We start from the raw sequence: 23,667 nt of genomic DNA, 5'->3' as shown, positions 1-23,667 counted from the left end.
ACCAAGAGGGCAGAACCCTCACAAATGGGATTAATGAGACCCCAAAGAGTTCTCTTGCTCCTTCCGCCATGAAAGGACGTGAAACATAGTGTGAAGACGGCCATCTATGAACCAGGAAGACACCAAGTCTGCTGGCACCTTGATCTTGGACTTCCCAGCCTTTCCAGGACTGTGAGAAAGAAAAACAATGTTTGTTGTTAAGCCACTCGAGTCTACAGTATTTTGTTATAGTAGCTCAAATGGACTGAGATAGATATATGCACATATGTACAAATATATACTCTCTAATTTACGAACCTGTGTGTGTATGTGTTTGGAGTGGGTAGAGTCAGGGGAAGAGATGAGGTACACTGTAAATTTGAAATATTTTAAGAACAAATGTGCCTGAAAACAACATCCTGGGTTATTTTAAAAGCTGGCTGACCGAGTTAGACATATGTTTCTTCCCCAAGATCAAAAGACTAATCTTTGGTCAAACAAACACTGATAAAATCTTGAGAAGCTCTGTGAGGAGTGAGCAGCACTCTTAGTTCTCTGTGATGACGGTTCCATATAGTTGGGGTCAGATGGGAAAATGAAGAGGGTGGGAGCCCAGAATTCAGGCAGAGTTTTTCATTCATGGGATTAGAGTATATAGGAGAATAAATTGCCCAAAGACCTATTAGTCATAACTAATACAAAAAAATTTGAGGCAATAAATGAAACTTTGATACAGAAAACTTCTACAGTTATTTTTCTAAGTCTTGAATAACACATCGTTTACCATATTCCTACATTACAATGACCTCATTGATTTCTCTTTAGATCCCTTTTTTTTCAGACTCCTTAGAAGGATGACAATCGTCAGTGATAACCTGTGAGGGACCACTTATAGAGATAGAATTCACAGCCTCTTCCATGTAGAAGCAAATCAGGGCTCCCGCACTCTGAGAGCAAGAAAGCCCCTTTGTTCCAGTTCTTGTGTTTGGTTTTAAGAGTCAGAATATTTCTTTCAAGAAAACTTACCAAGCATTCACTGAGCAGCTTTCTCTCTATGGGGCTATCACTGATAGGGGTTGAAGATGCTTAACAAGATACTTCAGGTACTTACAATTTATCTGGGGACATAACTCATGCTATTTCTTAGAGAAAAATTTTAAGCATACTGTGAGTTTACACTCTGCCAATTATGCTAAAATGTAATATCCTGGCATTGGGGCCCAGGAATCAGGATAATTAAAAGTCACCACCCCACCCCACCTGACCCATCCATTGACTTGCTGCTGCTCAGAATGTGTCTGAGTATGAGCAGCGTCGGCATCACCCAGAGCTAGATGGGAATCCAGACTCTCAGACCCAAACTCAGATCTACTGAATCAATATCTGCAATTTACCAAGATCTGCATGGATGTGCACATTAGAGACTCACCACTGGATTCTTAGACCAGTATTGACCTGGATGCCTAAGAATCATCTGAGGGCTTTTAACTGCTCTGATTCCTAGACTCCACCCCCAGTATATTATATTTTAGCATAATTGGTAGAGTGTGAGCTCTTGGTGAAGTTTAAATTATGGCTTTGCCTCTCCCTAGATGTGTTAGTAGTTTAAAAAGTTAACCTGACTGGGTTTATTATCTCAATTATGAAGGAGGAAAATGATATCTATTTAGCAAGACTGTTAGAGGATAAGATATTCATCATGGCCCTTGGTATATAGTAAGCATTCTAAGAAACACCAGCTATTTTTATTGATGGTCAGTGAAGTATGGGAATGTCCCCACTGTGGGATTGTGCCTGGTTTATTTTAAGAATCAGAAAATAGGTCCCTTTGGGTACAAACTAAGTGAAGTAAACACTCAAAAGTGTTACTGCTATATCCTCAACTCAACATGTGTACACATACCTGTGCTCGGCGTGTTTATTTCCCAATAGATTGGAATTCTCTTCAATTTGTACATTTTCTAGAAGTTCAACTGATCTGGAACAGGCATCATTTCAATGTAGATCATTCCAAGTAAGCAGGGCAATATTTTTATTAAAATATTCTTGGGCACCTGGAGGTTCTGTAAAACTAATACCAAGAAAATACCTTCCAAAAAGGAGGTTTTCAGAGAAGGGAGAGAAAGTGACTTCATATAGTTTCCAAAGTTGGGAAAAATTATTTCTTATTACAACCAAACTGTGTGATCCTCCCACCTCAACAAATGTTGACATAACATGATATTTATAGGGAAAATAAAATTGTACCCACATACACCTCAGTCTACCCAACAGAAACCAACTAGTACAGTGCTTGTGTCACAACTTAGAAACCCTGGAAACTCCAATTCTTCTTTAGTGGCCAACCGAGCTAGCTGAGGCCACTTTGTAGAACTTCTGTAGTCCTCATCCAAAGCATATGTAACTGTTTTCAGACTTTGAATGTCTTGTTAAACTATCCACATTTGTTTTTATTTTTTATTTATTTATTTATTTTGTAGAGACAGAGTCTCACTTTATGTCCCTCGGTAGAGTGCCATGGCCTCACACAGCTCACAGCAACCTCCAACTCCTGGGCTCAAGTGATTCTCTTGCCTCAGCCTCCTGAGTAGCTGGGACTACAGGTGCCCGCCACAACACTCGGCTATTTTTTGGTCGCAGTTTGGCCAGGGTCGGGTTTGAACCCGCCACCCTTGGCATATGGGGCCGGCGCCTTACCAACTGAGCCACAGGCGCTGCCCCACATTTGTTTTTAGATGTACACATTCACACAGGAGTTTCACAACCTAAACAGCTGATATTCATTTAAACTTGTTTGGAACAGTTAAATAAGAATAATAATTACCTCACAGGGTTGTCAGAAAATTCATAGAGATGGTGTGTACTAAAGGGCTCAGTGCAGTACTTAACACAGACTAAGCACTTACTATGCTATTGCCATATTCACTTCTTCACTCCATGAGGTTCATTTCCATAGGAAGGCAAATCATCAAATTCAGTTTTGTATAACTTTATATCTATCTTATTTTAATGACAAGTATTTGACCAACTGCATTAACACCGTTCAATTAATTTTTCTCCTTTCCTCGCTTAAATTATGTGACGTTCCCATCAATTCAAAGTGAAATGCTTATTCCACAGTAATACATGGCAACTTAATGAGCTCCATATTTAGAGCCGGTATAGCCACTCTTCCCTAGATGGTAAAACTATACCCCACATGCCTTAGTAACAGTTTTGCAAATGAACTGGAGTATTATATTTCAGGCTTATTAAAAATTACAAATATAGGTGTGTCTGTGTAAAAACATGTGTATGTATTTTTAATGCAACAATTGTAAGTCAAGAAAAGGAAGGGAATAAACACTCTCAGAAGCCATATTACAGATTAATTCACGGTTGGTAGTTTCATTCAGATGCAGGTTCACAGGCATTTCTTACTATACCTTCTAGTTTATAACTCAGTGATCTAGTTTGATTACTGGGTGGACATGTAACTTGGTACCAGTCGTTCGGCTTTTTCTTGTGAAGCCAGGGGTTCTAAATATTGTTTATTATTTTTTATAGATTTCCTATGTTAATCTCAGGTATGAGTTTTCTTTGGAAATTTTGTGGCTGTAGCCCAAACATACTGTGATTATAGTTCCCTACCCCTCTCACTTACCATGTGCTGGTTCTATTCCTTTGCTAACATTGTGTCTGACAGAGGTAACCATCCAGGTCATCTGTTTTCTAAAGCTCATGACTCTCACATCCCCAACAGCCAAGTTTAGTCACATAATCTCACTCTCACACTCTCTGCCAGCCTTATCCATAATCTCCCACCAAACCAGATCCTGTAGTTCCCACTATATAAACAGTATTGCTGCCTTGTTTGCAAAATTGTGCTGTATCCATTCTTCAGTTGTAAGCAACAGAAACAGACATTGGCCAACTTTAGCAAAACTTAACACTGTTGGCAGAACATAGGTAGCTCAGCAACTTGAAAGTCTATCTGAGAAAGAGCTGGAACCAGGCAGCTCAGGGTGTGTGGGTATCCGATTGACTATCTGATTGGCAAGCTATTCTGGGAATAAATCATCCTCAATGTTTTCATTTTTCTGTCCTTGTATTCTTCAGCTCAAGGTTCAAAGTCTTAAGAAAGAAACTTGATTGTCTTAGCTTGGATCACACGCAAGGCATCTTGATTGACAGTCTCACTAAGATCCCTCCCCCATCGGGAATGCTGTTCCTGGTCAAAAGGAATGCACAGATGGAGAGAAAAAAAAATCACCATCCACCCTGTGTGGCATTATTTATCCTGGTTCATAATAATAAATATTTATTATAGAAAATCCTCCTAAATCCAGATAAAAATATCAAAAGGACAACAAAAGGAGGAAGAATTATTCCCTTACTCTCATGGGGGGATCCTGAAGATGATAACAGTATTTTTCAGGCAGGTAGAATTTATTTACAGAGCCTCAGAATGCAGCATGTAGCGGTTTTGTACCACTAAAGATAATAAATTTCAGTGATTCGCATGCTAGGGTGAACTAGCTGTATTAAGTTACTGAGGCTTTTTTAAAAAGAGAGAGAGAGAGATTTCAGAATCCTACTTTCTGAAATAATGCTTTATGTAAATCTGGAGTTCATCTCCAGCAGTGATCCGAAGCTCTGTGAATCTGGTAGGTGGGCTCCTCCCAGAGGAGGGCCTTTTGCTGGGGCCTCTCGAGCATGAAAAAGCTCACAGTTAGATGCTTGGTCTTCATGCTGCACGCAATTGTGCACAGCCATCGAACTCCTGTACCAAGATTGCAAGAGGACAGCATTCACACCTTCTCCTGGGGCATCTAGACTGCCTAGATATTTTGGCACTATGAATTAATATTTGTTATGCATCTGTTAATTATCTAGTGAATGGCATGCCCATGTGGTTGTATTCTGTTTTATAATAGAAGTGTTAATTTGTTCAATATAAACCTTTGAAATGCACCAGTACTTTGATCACTGGATTTTGACATTTCTCCAGGCAAGAGATCTGGTCTTTCTTGGCATCTGGGAGGTACAAGGCTGAGCCCACACAGAAGTGCCGAACCTCAGATGCTATGTGCAGCACTTACTATCCTGGCAGGGGGACTGTGCACCACCTACACAGAGATACTGTAGCTGCGCATTCATTAGCACTACCTAAAAAAGTATGAGAGAGTATCATCAGTACATAAGATACTTGACCTCGTCTAAAACCAAATGAACATCAACTTCTGGGGACAGACCCTAAATTTCTCTATTTTTCAGGGGCTTTCCACGTGACTCACTGTGCAGATAAGTTGAAATTCAAGTAAAATACAAAATAATTGCCACACACTTTGAGACTACTGGGATGACTGTCAGGCTCTATGCTCCATCTTCAACAGCGGTGATACCAGGAGAGCTAACATTTCTTGAAGCTCAGTTGTTCCGCTCATGTCAACATTAGCAAACTCCTGATCACCTGTGAGAACCTAGAACCTGTACACCCTCCATCATTCAGCCCTTTTTGAACTATCCAGGCAAAGATTACCATCCTATGTTCTATGCCAGAAATTTTTGTTGTTGTTTTGAGACAGAGTCTCATATTGTCGCCCTCGGTAGAGTGCTATGGCATCATAGTTCACAGCAAGCTCAAATTCTTGGGCTCAAGCAACCCTTTTGGCTCAGTCTCCTGAGTAGTTGGGACTGCAGGTGCCCACCACAACACCCAACTATTTTTAGAGACGCTCTTCCTCAAGTTGGTCTGGAGCTCCTGAACTCAGCAACCCACCTGCCTCGCCCTCCCAGAGTGCTAGGATTACAGCCATGAGCCTACTGTACCAGAAATTACCCATGGAGATCTGTTACAAATATAGGTGAATAACCACCTATCTGGTATTTCAGAAGTTTGAGGGGTGGAGCCTAAGATTCTGTGTATTTGTCTTAGCAACCCCCTTAGATAATTCTTATGTAGCTGTTTTAGAAGGCATCCCTCTAAATAGCCGGGCGTTGTGGTGGGCGCCTGTAGTCCCAGCTACTCGGGAGGCTGAGGCAAGAGAATCATGTAAGCCCAAGAGCTGGAGGTTGCTGTGAGCCGTGTGACGCCATGGCGCTCTACTGAGGGCGGTAAAGTGAGACTCTGTCTCTACAAAAAAAAAAATAGAAGGCATCCCTCTTTGACCTCATGATAAGTGTGCATTCTTCTCTTATTGCACATGCGCTTAATTATTATATAACTTTTTCCCTTTCTTTCTTTTTTTTTTTTGTTTGAATATCATCATATTTATTTCCCTACAGGTAATTTTTGTATAGCTTCAACATTTTCTCCTCAAAAAGACAAAAAGTCTCAAAGTTTAGAACTGGATCACTTGGCCCTTTCTTTTCTTATCTCCTCCCAGTTCAAAATGCTTGCATCTCTTAATGGCCAGCATCCTCTTGGATCTGCAGTTAGGCTCCACACATTCCAGCCTCAGCACAATCTTCTTTGTGGTTTTAGCCTTCTTCCGGAAAATTGGCTTTGTCTGCCCACCATAGCCACTCTGCTTTCGATCATAGCGCCTCTTTCCTTGGGCATACAAGGAATCCTTGCCCTTCTTATACTGGGTCACTTTGTGAGGCTGATGCTTGCCACACTTCTTACAGAAAGTTCTTCGGGTTTTAGGTACGTTGACCATCTCTACAGTAGAACTGTCTCTACGATGAAATCTCACCGCGAAGCTCGGTGTCCACAGCCCTTGCCTCCCGCCGCTGGCGCTCACAGGAAAGAGCGGAGGGCAGCCAACTTTTTCCCTTTCATCAGCCCCTTAAAGGGAAGGATATTTTCTTAATCAATTTCGACTCTCAAGGCCAACCATAATGCCTTTTTTTTTTTTTTTTGTAGAGACAGAGTCTCACTGTACCGCCCTCGGGTACAGTGCCTTGGTGTCACACTACTCACAGCAACCTCTAACTCTTGGGCTTACGCGATTCTCTTGCCTCAGCCTCCCGAGCAGCTGGGACTACAGGCGCCCGCCACAACGCCCGGCTATTTTTCTGTTGCAGTTTGGCCGGGGCTGGGTCCGAACCCTCCACCCTCGGCATATGGGGCCAGCGCCCTACTCACTGAGCCACAGGCGCTGCCCCATAATGCCCTTTTAATAGATTTTTCGCAAATGAATAAATATAAGCAAATCTCAAATCAGCCAAATTTTCTATTTATGCCTCATGCTACCTCACAAGGATGTATAGAGTTAAGAAAATTAAATTATAAAGATTAAGTTATGTTTTCTATCCTTTTTCTGCTTAATATATAAGACATCTGAAGTTTATGCCTTCTCATGATCACATTTACATTTTTGATTACCTATTTTATATCAGGCATTATTAGACACTAGAAATAAAACAGCAAATGTTTACTGAGACAGCACTAGGTTTCAGGCACAATGGATTAACTCATTTCATCCTCACAACAATTATGAAGCAGGTATGAATCTTACCCCTTGTTTTACAGATGAGAAAACTGGGGCACAATGGGAATAGGTAATGTATTTAAGTCACACACCCTAGGAAGTAGCAGAGCCAGTGTTTGCACCCAGGCAGTCTGTTTTTGTTGTTGCTGTTCTTGTTTTTGTTTTTGAGACAGAGTCTCACTCAGTCGTCCATGGGTTATGTGCTGGGGTGTCACAGCTCACAGCAACCTCAAACTCTTGGGCTCAAGCAATTCTCCTGCCTCAGCCTCCTGAGTAGCTGAGACTACTGGTGCCTACCACGATGCCCAGCTATTTCTTTTTTAAGAGATGGGGTCTCACTCTTGCTCAGGCTGGTTTTGAACTCCTGAGCTCAGGTGATCTCACCTAGAGGGCTAGGATTACAGCCACCGCGCCCAGCCCCTGGCAGTCTATTAAGACAGCCTATGCTCTTAAAAATGTTTTCTGCCTCTAAATGATGAATAAACAGTTCCTGATCTTAAATAACTCACAGCCTCGTGGGAGATATGAACTGTATCAAAAAGAATTCTCGTGAAGTATTAAAACTATAGAGTAAGAGAAACGGGTATGAGAATACAGAACAGGAAATTTTAAATTCTGTCTTGAGGGGAATATGGGAAAACTATTAATGAAGAGCTCATTTTCTTTCCTTTTTCTGAGCTCAGTTTGAACCACAAATGTTGATTAGTGGTATTTAGCCATAGGAAGACAAGAGAAGGATAAGGGCATTCTTAATGAAGTGGTAGTATGTGGGTGATTACAAAAGTTTTGAGACAGACTCTTGGCTCTGCTCTCTGGCTGCAGCTCCGAACTTCAAACATCTCATACTCAAAGCACTAAGCCCAGGGTGGCACCTGTGGCTCAAAGGAGTAGGGCACCAGCCCCATATGCCAGAGGTGATGGGTTCAAACCCAGCCCCAGCCAAAAACTGCAAAAAAAAAAAAAAAGCACTAAGCCCAGCAACTAAGAGATTCCAGTTGCCCAGGAGTTCTAGAAAAGCCACAGAAATGATTTTCATTGACAACGATTGACCAGCTTTGAATCAGCTGCCGGTCCCCGACAATCCACTCATCAAAGGGCAGAATGCACGGGTGGGCTCGCCTGCAGTATGTACTCATGGTTAGTAACTTGACACAGTCACAGAGCACGTGGGCAGAGAATAGAGAAGAGATATGCTCCAGAATAGAACGAGGGCACTGTTGTCACAGAACAGGCAGTAAATGCTGGACAAAAACATAAGAAATGTCCTCTAGACCTGAAATTCGGATTTTCCAGACACCCGGACTGTTGTCTGCAAACTATCCAAAGCTTTTGCGTCATGTTAGGGAGTATTTTTCTTAACTTCAGGGAAGGAGCTTTGTCTGGACCTTGTAGAGAGCTCTGATCTGTTCTTTTTGGGGCCCAAACTGAACTGAAGAACAGGTTGCTATCTCTCCTTCAGTTGTGAGAATGTTCCACAAAGAACAAGAGGCAGGATTATGAACCACGCTTTGGCTTTCTAGAGAAAGCCTCTCTCCAGCTTTTTCTGCCTTTTTAAATACCTATTTCCAAGTACTTTAAGTACCTTTCCCATATAAATAGGCACTCCACCACCACCACCTAGTAATCCCTATTAGGAGCCCACATTAGAAGGAAAGTATATGAAAGTATATGAGATGGGAATTGTTTAGATAGAAACAATCCTTCTGTAATGGTGTTTGCCTTCTCCGGTATAAATTGAGCATTTGTAGTAGTGAAGCAATGTTTTACTGATGTTATTTCCCCAAGACCCATGGGTAGCTCCTCAATTTGCAATGCAAATAAGACACAGAAAAGGTTGTATAGGCAACGCCCATAGCTCAGTGGGTAGGGCACCGGCCACATAATAGTCCCAGCTACTTGGGAGGCTGAGGCAAAAGAATCGCTTCAGCCCAAGAGATTGAGGTTGCTGTGAGCTATGATGCCAGGGCACTCTACCGAGGGTGAGATAGTGAGACTCTGTCTTAAAAAAAAAAAAAAAAGAAAGAAAAGAAAAAGTTGTACATACTTCTAAATACAATTGTCCACAATGTGGAATACATCCACATTCAGTGACAAATTGTAATCTATTGGCCTAGCAGTTCTAGCATGATTTTAGGGTAATAAAAATACTCACGCTTACAGTTCTAGTTTATGCTAATAGACCCACAGTCCTCTGAGATGCTGGCACTAAGCAACAGACTTAGGGCTCAGAAAAGTAACGCCGTTGATTACGATGTCTTTTGAAGGGGAAACTTTAAATGACATACGCTAACTTACTCCTAGAACTGGGAAGGGAGGAACTGATTACCATGAAGTCAACTGTTACTTGGCTTGTGAGCTCTTGCTTATGTCCAAGCAAAAAATAAAAATAAAAAAGTGTCACCTTTGAAAGAAAGAAAAAGGGACTTGTCTCTGCATCTGGTACTTTTTGCAAGTTGAATGCATAAGTGTTCACCAGGAAAGTCAAGCTATACTCACTACTAGCTAATTGTATGCCCTTTGGTGTAAGGCTGTTGCTAAAGTGGCTACAGTTTAGAAAATAGAATGCAGGGGTAAAGAAGTTTTACTTTATAGAATCCATGTGACTAACAGCTGGATTAGCTTGAAAACTAAATGGTAAACTAGAAGCAACAACTCAGATGTAACAAATCTTGCTCAGCCTTCTGTTCACCCTCAGTCACTGAACAATCCCAGTATTTGTAAGTTCCAAGTTGTCAGCCTCTGACAACACCCTGGCCACAAGGGAGGGGCCCGTAATGACACCAAGATCTGACACAGGTATGTGTTGGCTCCCTGGCTGTCAGCTCGTTCTTGGAGACAATGGTTTTTTGTTTTGTTTTGGTTTGGTTTTTTTTGCAGTTTTTGGCCGGGGCTGGGTTTGAACCCACCACCTCTGGTATATGGGGCCAGCGCCCTACTCCTTTGAACCACAGATGCCACCTGGAAACAATGGTTCTTCTTCCCTACTATCAGCAACATTGTTTCTCAAATTAGATGGCCTCACGTGATGCTTTTCTGTTTTCAAAATTAGACTCACAGACTCAGGGTGAAAGGATGGTCGTCCATATTTCAGGCAAATGGTAATCAGAAAAAAGCAGGTGTTACAATTCTATTTGCAGATATAATGGGCTTTAAACCAACAAAAGTAAGGAAGGATAAGAATGGTCACTTCATATTTGTTAAGGGTAATACTCAATATGATGAGATTCAATTATTAATATTTATGCACCCAACCAGAATGCGCCTCAATTTATAAGAGAAACTCTAACAGACATGAGCAACTTGATTTCCTCCAGCTCCATAATAGTCGGAGATTTCAACACTCCTTTGGCAGTGTTGGATAGATCCTCCAATAAGAAGCTGAGCAAAGAAATTTTAGATTTAAACCTAACCATCCAACATTTGGATTTAGCAGACATCTACAGAACATTTCATCCCAACAAAAGTGAATACACATACTTCTCATCAGCCCACGGAACATACTCCAAAATCGATCACATCTAAGGTCACAAGTCCAACCTCAGTAAATTTAAAGGAATAGAAATTATTCCTTGCATCTTCTCAGACCACCATGGAAGAAAAGTTGAACTCAGTAACAACAGGAATCTGCATACTCACACAAAAACATGGAAGTTAAATAACCTTATGCTGAATGATAGCTGGGTTAGAGATGAGATTAAGAAGGAAATTACCAAATTTTTGGAACAAAACAACAATGAAGACACCAATTATCAGAACTTCTGGGATACCACAAAGGCAGTCCTAAGAGGGAAATTTATAGTACTGCAAGTCTTCCTCAAGAGAACCGAAAGAGAGGAAGTTAACAACTTAATGGGACATATCAAGCAACTGGAAAAGGAAGAACATTCCAACCCCAAACCCAGTAGAAGAAAAGAAATAACCAAAATTAAAGCAGAATTAAATGAAATTGAAAAGAAAAGAATTATAAAACAGATCAATAAATCAAAAAGTTGGTTTTTTGAAAAGGTCAATAAAATAGATAAACCTTTGGCTAACCTAACCAGGAAAAAAAGAGTAAAATCTCTAATCTCATCAATCAGAAATGACAAAGAAGAAATAACAACAGACTCCTCAGAAATTCAAAAAATCCTTAATGAATATTATAAGAAACTTATTCTCAGAAATATGAAAATCTGAAGGAAATTGACCAATACTTGGTCAATTCCAAGACTTCACCTTCCAAGACTTAGCCAGAATCAAGTGGAAATGTTCAACAGCCCTATATCAAGTCCTGAAATAGCATCAACCATACAAAATCTCCCTAAAAAGAAAAGCCCAGGATCAAATGGCTTCACCTGAGAATTCTACCAAACCTTTAAAGAGGAACTAGTACCTATATTACTCAACCTCTTCCAAAGTATAGAAAAATAAGGAATACTACCCAACACATTCTATGAAGCAAACATCACCCTGATCCCCAAACCAGGAAAAGACCCAACAAGAAAAGAAAATTATAGACCAATATCACTAATGAATGCAGATGCAAAAATATTCAACAAGATCCTAACCAATAGAATCCAGCAACACATCAAACAAATTATACATCATGACCAAGTTGGTTTTATCCCAGGGTCTCGAGGCTGGCTCAATATACGTAAATCTATAAATATAATTCAGCACATAAACAAATTAAAAAAAAAGACCATATTATTCTCTCAATTGATGCAGAAAAAGCTTTTGATAATATCCAGCATCCCTTCATGATCAGAACACTTAAGAAAATTGGTATAGAAGGGACATTTCTTAAACTGATAGAGGCCATCTACAGCAAACCCACAGCCAATATCGTACTGAATGGAGTTAAATTGAAATCATTTCCACTCAGATCAGGAACCAGACAAGGTCGCCCATTGTCTCCACTGCTCTTTAACATTGTAATGGAAGTTTTAGCCATCGCAATTAGGGAAGAAAAAGCGATCAAGGGTATCTACATAGGGTCAGAAGAGATCAAACTTTTGCTCTTCACAGAAGATATGATTGTATATCTGGAAAACACCAGGGATTCTACTACAAAACTCTTAGAAGTGATAAAGGAATACAGCAGCATCTCAGGTTATAAAATCAACATTCATAAATCGGTAGCCTTTATATATACCAACAGTAGTCAAGCTGAAAAAACAGTTAAGGACTCTATTCCATCCAGAAGATGAAATATTTGGGAGTTTACCTAACAAAGGACATGAAAGATCTCTATAAAGAGAACTATGAAACTCCAAGAAAAGAAATAGCTGAAAATGTTAACAAATGGAAAAACATACCATGCTCATGGCTGGGAAGAATCAACATTGTTAAAATGTCCATATTGCCCAAAGCAATATACAATTTTAATGCAATCCCTATTAAAGCTCCACTGTCATACTTTAAAGATCTTGAAAAAACAATACTTCATTTTATATGGAATCAGAAAAACCTCGAATAGCCAAGACATTACTCAGAAATAAAAACAAAGCAGGAGAAATCATGCTACCGGACCTCAGACTATGCTATAAATCAATAGTGATCAAAACAGCATGGTCTTAGCACAAAAACAGAGAAGTAGATGTCTGGAACAGAATAGAGAACCAAGAGATGAACCCAGCTACTTACCGTTATTTGATCTTTGACAATCCAAACAAAAACATTCAGTGGGGAAAAGATTCCCTATTTAACAAATGGTGCTGGGTGAACTGGCTGGCAACCTGTAGAAGACTGAAACTGGACCCACACCTTTCACCATTAACTAAGACTCTCACTGGATTAAAGACTTAAACTTAAGACATGAAACTATAAAAATACTAGAGGAGAGTGCAGGGAAAACTCTTGAAGAAATCGGTCTGGACGAGTTTTTTATGAGGAAGACCCCCTGGGCAATTGAAGCAGCTCAAAAATATACTACTGGGACTTGATCAAACTAAAAAGCTTCTGCACAGCCAAGAACACAGTAAGTAAAGCAAGCAAACAGCCCTCAGAATGGGAGAAGATATTTGCAGGTTATGTCTCCAACAAAGGTTTAATAACCAGAATCCACAGAGAACTCAAACGCATTAGCAAGAAAAGAACAAGTGATCCCATCACAGGTTGGGCAAGGGACTTGAAGAGAAACTTCTCTGAAGAAGACAGGCACACAGCCCACAGACACATGAAAAATGCTCATCATCCTTAATCATCAGAAAAATGCAAATCAAAACTACTTTGATATATCATCTAACTCCAGTAAGATTAGCCCATATCACAAAATCCCAAGACGAGAGATGTTGGCATGGATGTGGAGAAAAGGGAACACTTTACACTGCTGGTGGGAATGCAAATTAATACATTCCTTTTGGAAAGATGTTTGGAGAACACTTAGAGATGTAAAAATAGATCTGCCATTCAATCCTATAATTCCTCTACTAGGTATATACCCAGAAGACCAAAAATCACATTATAACAAAGATATTTGTACTGGAATGTTTATTACAGCCTGATTCATAATTGCTAAGTCATGGAAGAAGCCCAAGCCCATTGACCCATGAATGGATTAATAAATTGTGGTATATGTACACCATGGAATATTATGCAGCCTTAAAGAAAGATGGAGACTTTACCTCTTTCATGTTTACATGGATGGAGTTGGAACATATTCTTCTTAGTAAAGTATCTCAAGAATGGAAGAAAAAGTATCCAATGTACTCAGCCCTACTATGAAACTAATTTATGGCTTTCATATGAAGACTATAACCCAGTTACAACCCAAGACTATGGGGAAGGGGGAGCAGGAGGAGAGGGAGGGGGAAGGGATGGTGATTGGTGGGATTACACCTGCAGTGCGTCTTACAAAGGCACATGTGAAACTTAGTAGATGTAGAATATAAATGTCTTAACACAATAACTAAGAAAATGCCAGGAAGGCTATGTTAACCAGTGTGATGAAAATATGTCAAATGGTCTATAAAACCAGTGTATGGTGCCCCATGATCACATTAATGTACACAGCTATGATTTAATAATAATAAAAAAATAAAATGTTTTATTATTATCCAGAAAAAAAAAAAGAGTCGCTCCACTTATTTTTCATGGTTCTGACTCTTTGAAAAGATATTCTGGACTCCTAGGGGACAGGCCTGGGGGATGGGAGGGGAGGGAGGGGGGAGGTTGGCGGAGGGAGGGTGATTGGTGGGATTACACCTGTGTTGCATCTTACAAGGGTGTATGTGAAACTTAGTAAATGTAGAATGTAAATGTCTTAACACAATAACTAAGAAAATGCCAGGAAGGCTATGTTAACCAGTGTGATGAAAATGTGTCAAACGGTCTATAAAACCAGTGTATGGTGCCCCACGATCGCATTAATGTACACAGCTATGATTTAATAAAAAAAAAAAAAAAAGAAAGAAAAGATATTTTGAAAAGCCACTTCTATTAAAACAAAGGGCAACAATCTGGAAAAAAAAATTAGACTCATGTGTGCACAATAAAAAACCATGTTATCTATGATGACAAGGCTGAAAATGCCTGCCCCCACTGTTTTCTAAACTTTTGGAAAACAAATTGCTATTTTTACTTCCCATTACCTTTCCTTGTGGGTGCACCTTGGACACAAACCCCCTAAAAACATCAGCAGAGGCTGCTGTAGCCACACAACTTCAGCTCCTTGTAACCAAAGCCTCTGGGTTGCGATGGGGACAAGGTAATCAATACATTGGACTTGGACAATACCCAGACAGCTGTTATAATTCAGACCATGATTTCTGGCCTAATTCTGAGGAATTATCTGTTTTCCATGATAGAAATCTGTTTGGCAGAAATGTTTGTTTTAAAATGAAATCCACTTGGTTAATAGTTATCTATTCCATGTTAGTTTGCATTCTTCAATTCTGTAATAAAATGTCCTCCATTGCCTCTCCCAGTGATTGACGAAAAGTGGACTTACCCTTTGATGAATGGATCCAAAGGAATATATCCAAGTCTTCATTTTCCTGTTTGTGAATAGGTGCATCTAATACTCTCTATTTTTCTTCCTGAATTAATTAGATGGTGCAGCATGCAGGGAACTCTGAAGAATAATAGGTATTCTCTGGGAGTTGGAGAGATTCTACATGGGTCACTAAGGTGCTGTATGTTGGCCAAAATTCTACAACTATGGCCAACATATATTAGAAGTCAGGTTGTCTGTTTGGGTAATTGGACTTTTACAAATCCTAACCCATTAGAACATATTTGTCAGAGAGTTGAAGCAGCAAGTTATACAAGGGCATATCTGATTAAATAAAAGAAGCTGATCTAATCACCTTTTATATGAAAACCAACTGTTAGTCTCTTCTGAGAAATAAGGCATTTGTTTTTTCCTCTTTATCATTCAGATGCCCTCTTTTTTCACAGTATTTCTTTACTCTTTAATAATTTTTTTAATGTTGAGGACTACCAACGGTGGAGGGAAGGCAGGGAAGTAAGGTTGAAAATAAATTTAACTGATAAAATCTGCTCTTTCAGGTGCTCTCAACTTGAAATAAATACAGCTCTTATACCACCTACACAGCCTTCCTGCTTCTTTCAGTATTCTTCCATTTATTTCTCCTTAAATCACAGAACACAGAATTCTGCTTCCTCGGGAGATATATCCAGTTTCAATCAAACTATATAAAAACCCAACCAAATAAAGTCTGGTATAGGTCAACCACTGTAATAATGTGGAAAGGCTAACAATGTGGCTGTTATTTAATCTCACGATTTCTCTAAACCTTTCAAATCATTTGGAGTTTCTCTAGGTTGCATAATTTAATAATGAAAAGAAAATAAGATTGTGAAATCTACCTTTTTTCTTTTCTCTCTCTCTCTCTCTAAACTACAGCTTGAAAATCTCTTTTCAATCCCTTCCGTTCAATTAATGAAATAGTTTCCCAGCCTACTCCCATCCTGTCTGGAGACACAATTGCCATGGTTACCTGGATACCTGCTCTCAAAGAATATATGTAGTGGCAATTCGGCAATTTAAACATCTCGGTGTATTGTACTTAGGAGCAGTAATGAGACTACTGTGAAACTACTTGTAGCGAAAATACCGTTGATGTTACAGACCGAGATTAAAACTTTAATTTGGGGCAGCGCTTGTGGCTCAGTGAGTAGGGCGCCGGCGCCATATGCCGAGGGTGGTGGGTTCAAACCCAGCCCCGGCCAAACTGCAACAACAACAACAAAAAAAAAAATAGCTGGGGGGCGGCACCTGTGGCTCAGTGAGTAGGGCGCCGGTCCCATATGCCGGAGGTAGTGGGTTCAAACCCAGCCCCGGCCAAAAACCACAAAAAAAAAAAAATAGCTGGGCCTTGTGGTGGGCGCCTGTAGTCCCAGCTGCTCAGGAGGCTGAGACAAGAGAATCGCGTAAGCCCAAGAGTTAGAGGTTGCTGTGAGCCGAGTGATGCCACGGCACTCTACCTGAGGGCAGTACAGTGAGACTCTGTCTCTACAAAAAAAAAAACAAAAAACTTTAATTTGTATTCATTTACTCATTTACGGAGATAAGATTGGTCTCTGTAGCTAAATGGCAAGTTACTGACATAAAATGTCATCCACTGGAGAGAGGCATTAGGGTTACCTCTCCTTGAACACACATGTTGATGAGGCTCAAAGAACAGACAGACTCACCCACCAATTCAGTGGCAAGTGAACAGTAGAAGGCCAGCGTGGAGAATGGCATATGTAGGAGCCAGTGTTCCTCAACAGCAAATCCACGTGAGGGGCCAGGAAAAAAGACACTCAGAGCTATGGTTTTCATTTTATCTGAAAACATTACTTATTTCCAAAAGCTTGATTTGGAAATATAGTCCAAATCAATCTATAAAGTCCTTATAGATTTTCTCTGTAAGAGTATGTACCTTTGAGCTTATGCTTTCTTTCTTTCTTTTTTTGTTTTCTTTTTTTGAGATAGAGTCTCACTTTGTTGCCCTTGGTAGAGTGCCATGGTGTCATAAGTCACAGCAACCTCAAACTCTTGGGCTCAAGTGATTCTCTTGCTTCAGCCTCTCAAGTAGCTGGGACTACCGGCGCCCGCCAGAATGCCCAGCTATTTTTAGAGGTGGGGGGTGGTCTCACTCTTGCTCAGAGTGGTCTCAAACCCATAAGCTCAGGCCATCCACCCACCTCGACCTGCTTTTTTTCCATGTAAAAATTCTTAGTGCCTCTCTAAACTAGGGGTTTTAACTTCAAGTCTATAAGAATTGAGACATGGTTTGCAAATAATTTGAAAGACTGATAATTAAGTACCACTATTACACTTTCAAGAAAACAAAATTAGAATGGATTCTAGATTAACCCTATAATGTCATTTACTTTTATTTTCTTCCAATCTTATAGGCTATTTTGAGTGGGAGAGGGCAAGGAGGGTAGTTACAGAAAGAATGCTGAGACATTCAATTAAATATGAGTATTGGAGCTAAAAGTATTGCTTATTACCATGTGCTCAGCATTATGTTTATAATTGCTTTCTGAGTATACATTTTTCTGTGAATTAGTACAAGGCATTTTAGTACATAAACCTGATTCCTTGGAAAGGCGAACAGGAAACACACTAAATTTCCCCATTTATATTGCCAAACAATACAATTCTTTTACAGTAAACAAAAAATTTAAAAATAAAAATAAAAAAGAAATGAAATTCAACTCTATCAGAATCTGTGGATTAGAATTCCACACCATTCCAAGGAAAATTATGAATAAGTCAGAATTAAAGATTAAAAAATTGAATTATGAAAATACTAAATGAAATTATGGATTCATATGTATTACCTATGAATAAAGAATTCCAAAAAGAAGAACAGTTTAGAATTCCAAAAAGAAGAACATATTTATAAACGTTTATAAATTTAAAGTTTTAAACTTAGGTATCTTATTTATACATGTAATCTATAGAACAAAGCAAGTGAGAGAAGCTAAAACTCTCACGTGCTGCTGGTGAGAGTAAAGTTAGTACATCTTTTCTGAAAGATATTGAAAATACAAACTTTGACAATTAAGTTTGTGAACTCATCTTAGAAAAAGTGCTGCATACCTCATTGTTGTATATCTCTACTGTCACTAGATGGCCAAGGGGAGTACTTTGAAGGTATGTGTTAAAATGCATATTTCTCTTCTATGCAGACATCTTATTTATAGGCATTTATCCTAAAGATGTAGTTGCACAAGTACAACTATAAAGAGAGATAAAAAGAAAAAGGCACATAACAGCATCCCTCATTATAAGGTGATATAATTTAGGTGATATAAGGTCTATAATTTGGACAAACCTGTAGACATCTTTAATTGCTTTTGTCCTGCTTGACTTACTTTTGACAGCATAGGAAAAAAAAATTTGGCTTGAGAAATATTTGAAAATATGTTCACCAAATTGTTTAAATGGTTATTTTTGGTGGGAGGAATCTGGATGATTTTTAATTTCTTCTTCATTTGTCTGTTTATAATTTCACTGTTTTTATAATGAGCATGTATTAGGTGTTACAACCAGAAGCGACAATTCAGCTGTGATGGGTTGAATCACGTCCCTCCAAAAGATATATTAAACTCCTAACACGCACTACCTCAGAATGTGACCTTATTTGAAAATAGAGTCCTTGCAGATATAGTCAAGTTAAAATGAGGTCATATGGAATTAGAGCAGGCCCTGATCCAAAATGGCCAGTATACTGGTGAGAAGAGGAACACACAGGAAGGAGGCGACCATGTGACAAGAGGGGTTGAGGTTGGAATGATGCATCTGTAAGCCAAGGAATGCCAGGAACTTCCGACAAACACCAGAGGCTAGAAGAGAGAAAGAAGGTTCTCTCCTAACAGTTTCAAAGAGTGCACGGCCCTGCTGACACATTGATTTTGGACTTCTGGCCACCCAAACTGTTAAACAATAAATTTCTCTTGTTTTAAGACACCCAGTTTGGTGTACTTTGTTACAACAGCCCCAGGAAACCAATACAAAAGCTATTTTAATCTGGGAAGGAAATTCCACTCACAATATAGATATAGTAAGAAGATCGTCATTCTACCAAGCCACACATGGAATAGCAAACTCCTCTGTTAAGTATTCTGCATCCAATATAATAATCTGGAGTTGAATTAATGGTACATAGATAAAGAAAGTGTAATGGTCTTACTTCTTAGTTTTGCTACAGATAACATAAATGCTGAAGTAGTTCTGAACCCATCCCCAGGCAACAGAAGCCTCATTTTCCAAGGACCCCTAAAGAGTCCTTTTGTGAACCATCACAAATGAGAAATATCCAAAGATGTGTCCCCCTGATGGACTACTTCAAAGAATTTCAGGCCTGCTTGTCACGATTTTCATTTTTCCCCCTCAGCCATATTAAATATGACTGCAACAATGAGCTGAAAGGAAAATTAGGTCCCAAGTGTTTTGGCGTCTTTTCAGTATCGAAGGTCAACCACAGAGCAGTGAGCCAGAATGCATTGTGCACAGACATATGGCATTTGTTTGGGAGGGACGAGGGTGGGAGGAGGAGTGTCCTGTTTTCCAGTTGCCTTTAAAGTCAGCCTTGATTTCTGTAAAATCTTGTTGCATTTTATGTAGCCTTATAGTCATTATCTTTCTAAATGGTCTTTGATAATCTTGAGAACCAATAAGATCAGACTCCAGGAAACCCATGCCTTCTGACTGTGTTAGGCCTTTGATGAGGTAAAATCAAGGATCTAATTGCAGCAGGAATGGACAAAGGTACCAATTTAGAGCTAAAGTCTGAAAATTAGACCAGTATTTTCTACTTTTTTTATCTCATGGCACACTTGAACCTATGGTCAAACTTCCATGGCAAACTTAAATTATGTTGATTAAAAAAAAGAATGTACTTACTGTGCTTTGAACGTCTTTCAAAAATAATTTAATCAATGATCTTTAAAATTTTTCGCAGCACACCTAAGATTCTCTCACTGCATACCAGAGTGTGGCACATGAGGTGAAAATCACTGCACTAGAGCTAAGTAAGTACATACTCCACAAGGCATACTTCTAAGAGAAGGCTACAGCTATGGAGAATAAATAATGGGTTGAACTCACTCATATTCTCTTCAGGATAACTATACTCTAATATTATTTTAATAAAACTATGCCTATTTTAATACTCTTATGATAAATAATTCAACTGAGCACAGCCAACTCCACCTCCATACACAGCATATGTACATACTTAGTGTGATTTCAAAGGTAGCCAAAGGGGCAAGGATTAGTGAAGAACTTGGGAAGTGTCATATGATAAAACACACATTCCAACAAGATTATACAGAAAAAAAAAAAGGGATTTTGTTGGGAAAGCAAAGGGTATCCAGTCTGTAAGTTCTCATTAAATGCATCTGTCTGTCACTGTGCTTGCTGTTAGACCTCTTCTCCTTGGGCAGTGTCCTTATTTTCCCTCCTGCCAATGGGCTTCTCCATCTGGTCGGACAAGTAGACAGACTTAGCTCCTGATTCACAATGAGAAGAGAGACATATGAGAAGAAGACAGCCAGATGTCCCATGGGTCACAATCCAAGATGGAAGAGGAGAAAAATTCTCCTTCTTGGTGTCTATATATTAATATACTGATAAATATTCCAGAGAGGATCTCTGATTGTTGGATTTGGATTAGGTGTCATACTTAAGTCATTTATCCTGACCAGCTATATAGAGTACTCTGATTAGGCAGGCCTGGATCTGCAATCAAGAGGGCAGGGCACTGGGGTTGGCAACTCTAGTAAGACAAAGTGGGGGCAGCGCCTGTGGTTCAGTTGGTAAGACACCGGCCCCATATACCGAGGGTGGCGGGTTCAAACCCGGCCCCGGCTGAACTGCAACCGAAAAATAGCTGGGCGTTGTGGCGGGCGCCTGTAGTCCCAGCTACTTGGGAGGCTGAGGCAAGAGAATCGCTTAAACCCAGGAGTTGGAGGTTGCTGTGAGCTGTGTGATGCCATGGCACTCTACCAAGGGCCATAAAGTGAGACTGTCTCTACAAAAAAAAAAAAAAAAAGACCAAGTGGGGTGGAAAGATTATCAACATGGAAAGCTACTATGCAGAAGGAAGAGACAAGTGATGAAATAAACAGCAGATGCCTACAAGAATGCAAAGTCTGAAAATTAAGTTCACCAATTTGCAACCATGCACTTATGTTGGCAGCACTGTATAAAGAGCTCAGAGGGATTCATGACCTTAGTATATCAGTGTCTCACAGCTGTGTCCATGTCAATGTGAGGTGGTTCTTAGTGAGTGGCACATGTTATTACTGTTGCATGTTTTTGTGTGCTGTCACAGGAGTGTCGGAGCTTGAATTAGAGCAACAAACAAACATTAAATTTCTTGTTAAACTTGGCAAGAATGGAAGTGAAATCAGGGGCATGTTAGTCCATGTTTATGGGGATAATGAAGAAAATGGCAATGTACAAATGGATCAAATATTTTTCTGAGAGGAGAGAAAGCATCACTGAAGAGAGGTTAGGGCAGCCAGTACCAAGCAGAACTGACAAAAACATTGCAAAAATTCATTGCATTGTGCATCAAAATGACTATGAGAAGCATAGCAGACCAAGTAAACATTGATCGAGAAACAATTAAGAAAATATTACCTGGGGCGGCACCTGTGGCTCAGTGAGTAGGGCACCGGCCCCATATGCCGAGGGTGGCGGGTTCAAACCCAGCCCCGGCCAAATTGCAATAAAAAAAAAAAAAAATAGCGGGGCGTTGTGGCGGGCGCCTGTAGTCCCAGCTGCTCGGGAGGCTGAGGCAAGAGAATCGCGTAAGCCCAAGAGTTAGAGGTTGCTGTGAGCCGTGTAACGCCACGGCACTCTACCCGAGGGCGGTACAGTGAGACTCTGTCTCTACAAAAAAAAAAAAAAAGAAAGAAAATATTACCTGAAAATTTTGGCATGAGAAAGGTGTACAAAAATGGTCCCAAAGGACTTCACCAATGAGCAAAAGCAAAGGAAAGTCAAAGTTTGTCAAGACCTTTTGAAGAGTCAAGATGATGTTTTTGGCTGTTTTATCACTAGTGATGAAACATGGGTGTTCCAATATGATCTTGAAACAAAGTGTCAACTTGCACGATGAAAGTCAGCCAATTCTCCAAAACAAAAATGTTCTGTCAGTACAAATCAAGAATCAAAACATTGTTGGCAGCTCAGCACCCATAGCTCAGTGAGTAGGGCACCAGCCACATACACCAAGGCTGGTGGGTTCAAGCCCGGGCCAGCTAAACAACAATGACAACTACAACAACAACAACAAAAAAAAAATAGTTGGGCATTGTGGAGGGCACCTGTACTCCCAGCTATTCAGGAGGCTAAGACAAGATAATCACTTAAACCCAAGAGTCTGAGGTTGCTGTGAGCTGTGATGCCATGGCACACTATCAAGAGCGACATAGTGAGACTCTGTCTCAAAGAAAAAAAAAAACAACATTGTTGGCAAACTTTCCTGATGGCAGAGGGATTGTTCACTCTGAATTTGTACCAAGTAGATATACAGTTAACCAAGTTTACTATTTGAATGAATGTACTGAAATGTCTGCATGACATAGATGAAAATGACCTAAACTTTTCACTAATAACTCATGGCTCTTGCATCACCAGCTCACCTCTCACCATCTGTGAGGAAGTTTTTAGTCAGTAAACAAATAACTGTATTGCAACACCCTCCCTACTCAACTGATCTGGCTCCAAATGGTGTTTTCTTTACCTGTAGATAAAGGAAATATTGAAAGGAAGACATTTTGATGATATTCAGGACATCAAGGGTAATAAGACAATGACAGCTGTGATGGCCAGTGCAGAAAAAGAGTTCCAAAATTTCTTTTAAGTGTGGACTAGGTGCTGGAGGGAGGAGTACTTCAAAGATGGTGTTAATATATTCAGCAATGAGGTATGTAGCACTTTTTCCATGACAAGTTCACAAACTTAATTGTCAGACCTCATATTCTTGTTCCCCCAGTGCTAACCCATTTCTTCTTGACCTAAGCATCCATTTCTTTCTTTTTTCTTTTTTTAACCTTTTTTTTAAATTAAGTCATATACACATAGATCATGAATACATTTATGCATATGTGAGGTACAATGTGTTGATTTTTCTTTATACAATCTGACATGGTTACATCAAACCAATCAACATAGCTTTTGCCTCATTTACTTGATTATTGTGTTAAGACATTTGTATTTTGCACTTGACAGATTTAACTTGTACCCTTGCAATATGCTCCATAGGTGTGGTGCCACCTTTTCCCCTCCCTCTATCAAACCTCCCTCCTCCCCTCC

General features: G+C 39.8%; 2 protein-coding genes across 7 annotated transcripts in view; one reads left to right on the top strand and one right to left on the bottom strand.

Moving 5' to 3' along the window:
• The window catches only part of PPP2R2B (protein phosphatase 2 regulatory subunit Bbeta), a 527,754-nt gene that overhangs the window by 125,573 nt on the left and 378,514 nt on the right, over positions 1-23,667 (top strand). The gene's annotated exons all lie outside the window — the stretch shown is intronic.
• Positions 6,219-6,685, bottom strand: LOC128568394 (60S ribosomal protein L36a). The gene has a single exon (XM_053566004.1). It carries the CDS (start codon positions 6,621-6,623, stop codon positions 6,303-6,305), a length of 321 nt encoding a protein of 106 aa, XP_053421979.1. The 5' UTR covers positions 6,624-6,685; the 3' UTR covers positions 6,219-6,302.

This window comes from Nycticebus coucang, chromosome 17, assembly GCF_027406575.1.
Source record: "Nycticebus coucang isolate mNycCou1 chromosome 17, mNycCou1.pri, whole genome shotgun sequence".
NCBI lineage: Eukaryota > Metazoa > Chordata > Mammalia > Primates > Lorisidae > Nycticebus > Nycticebus coucang.
Note: the sequence above shows the minus strand (reverse complement) of the source record. Positions and strands in the feature narration are given on the sequence as shown.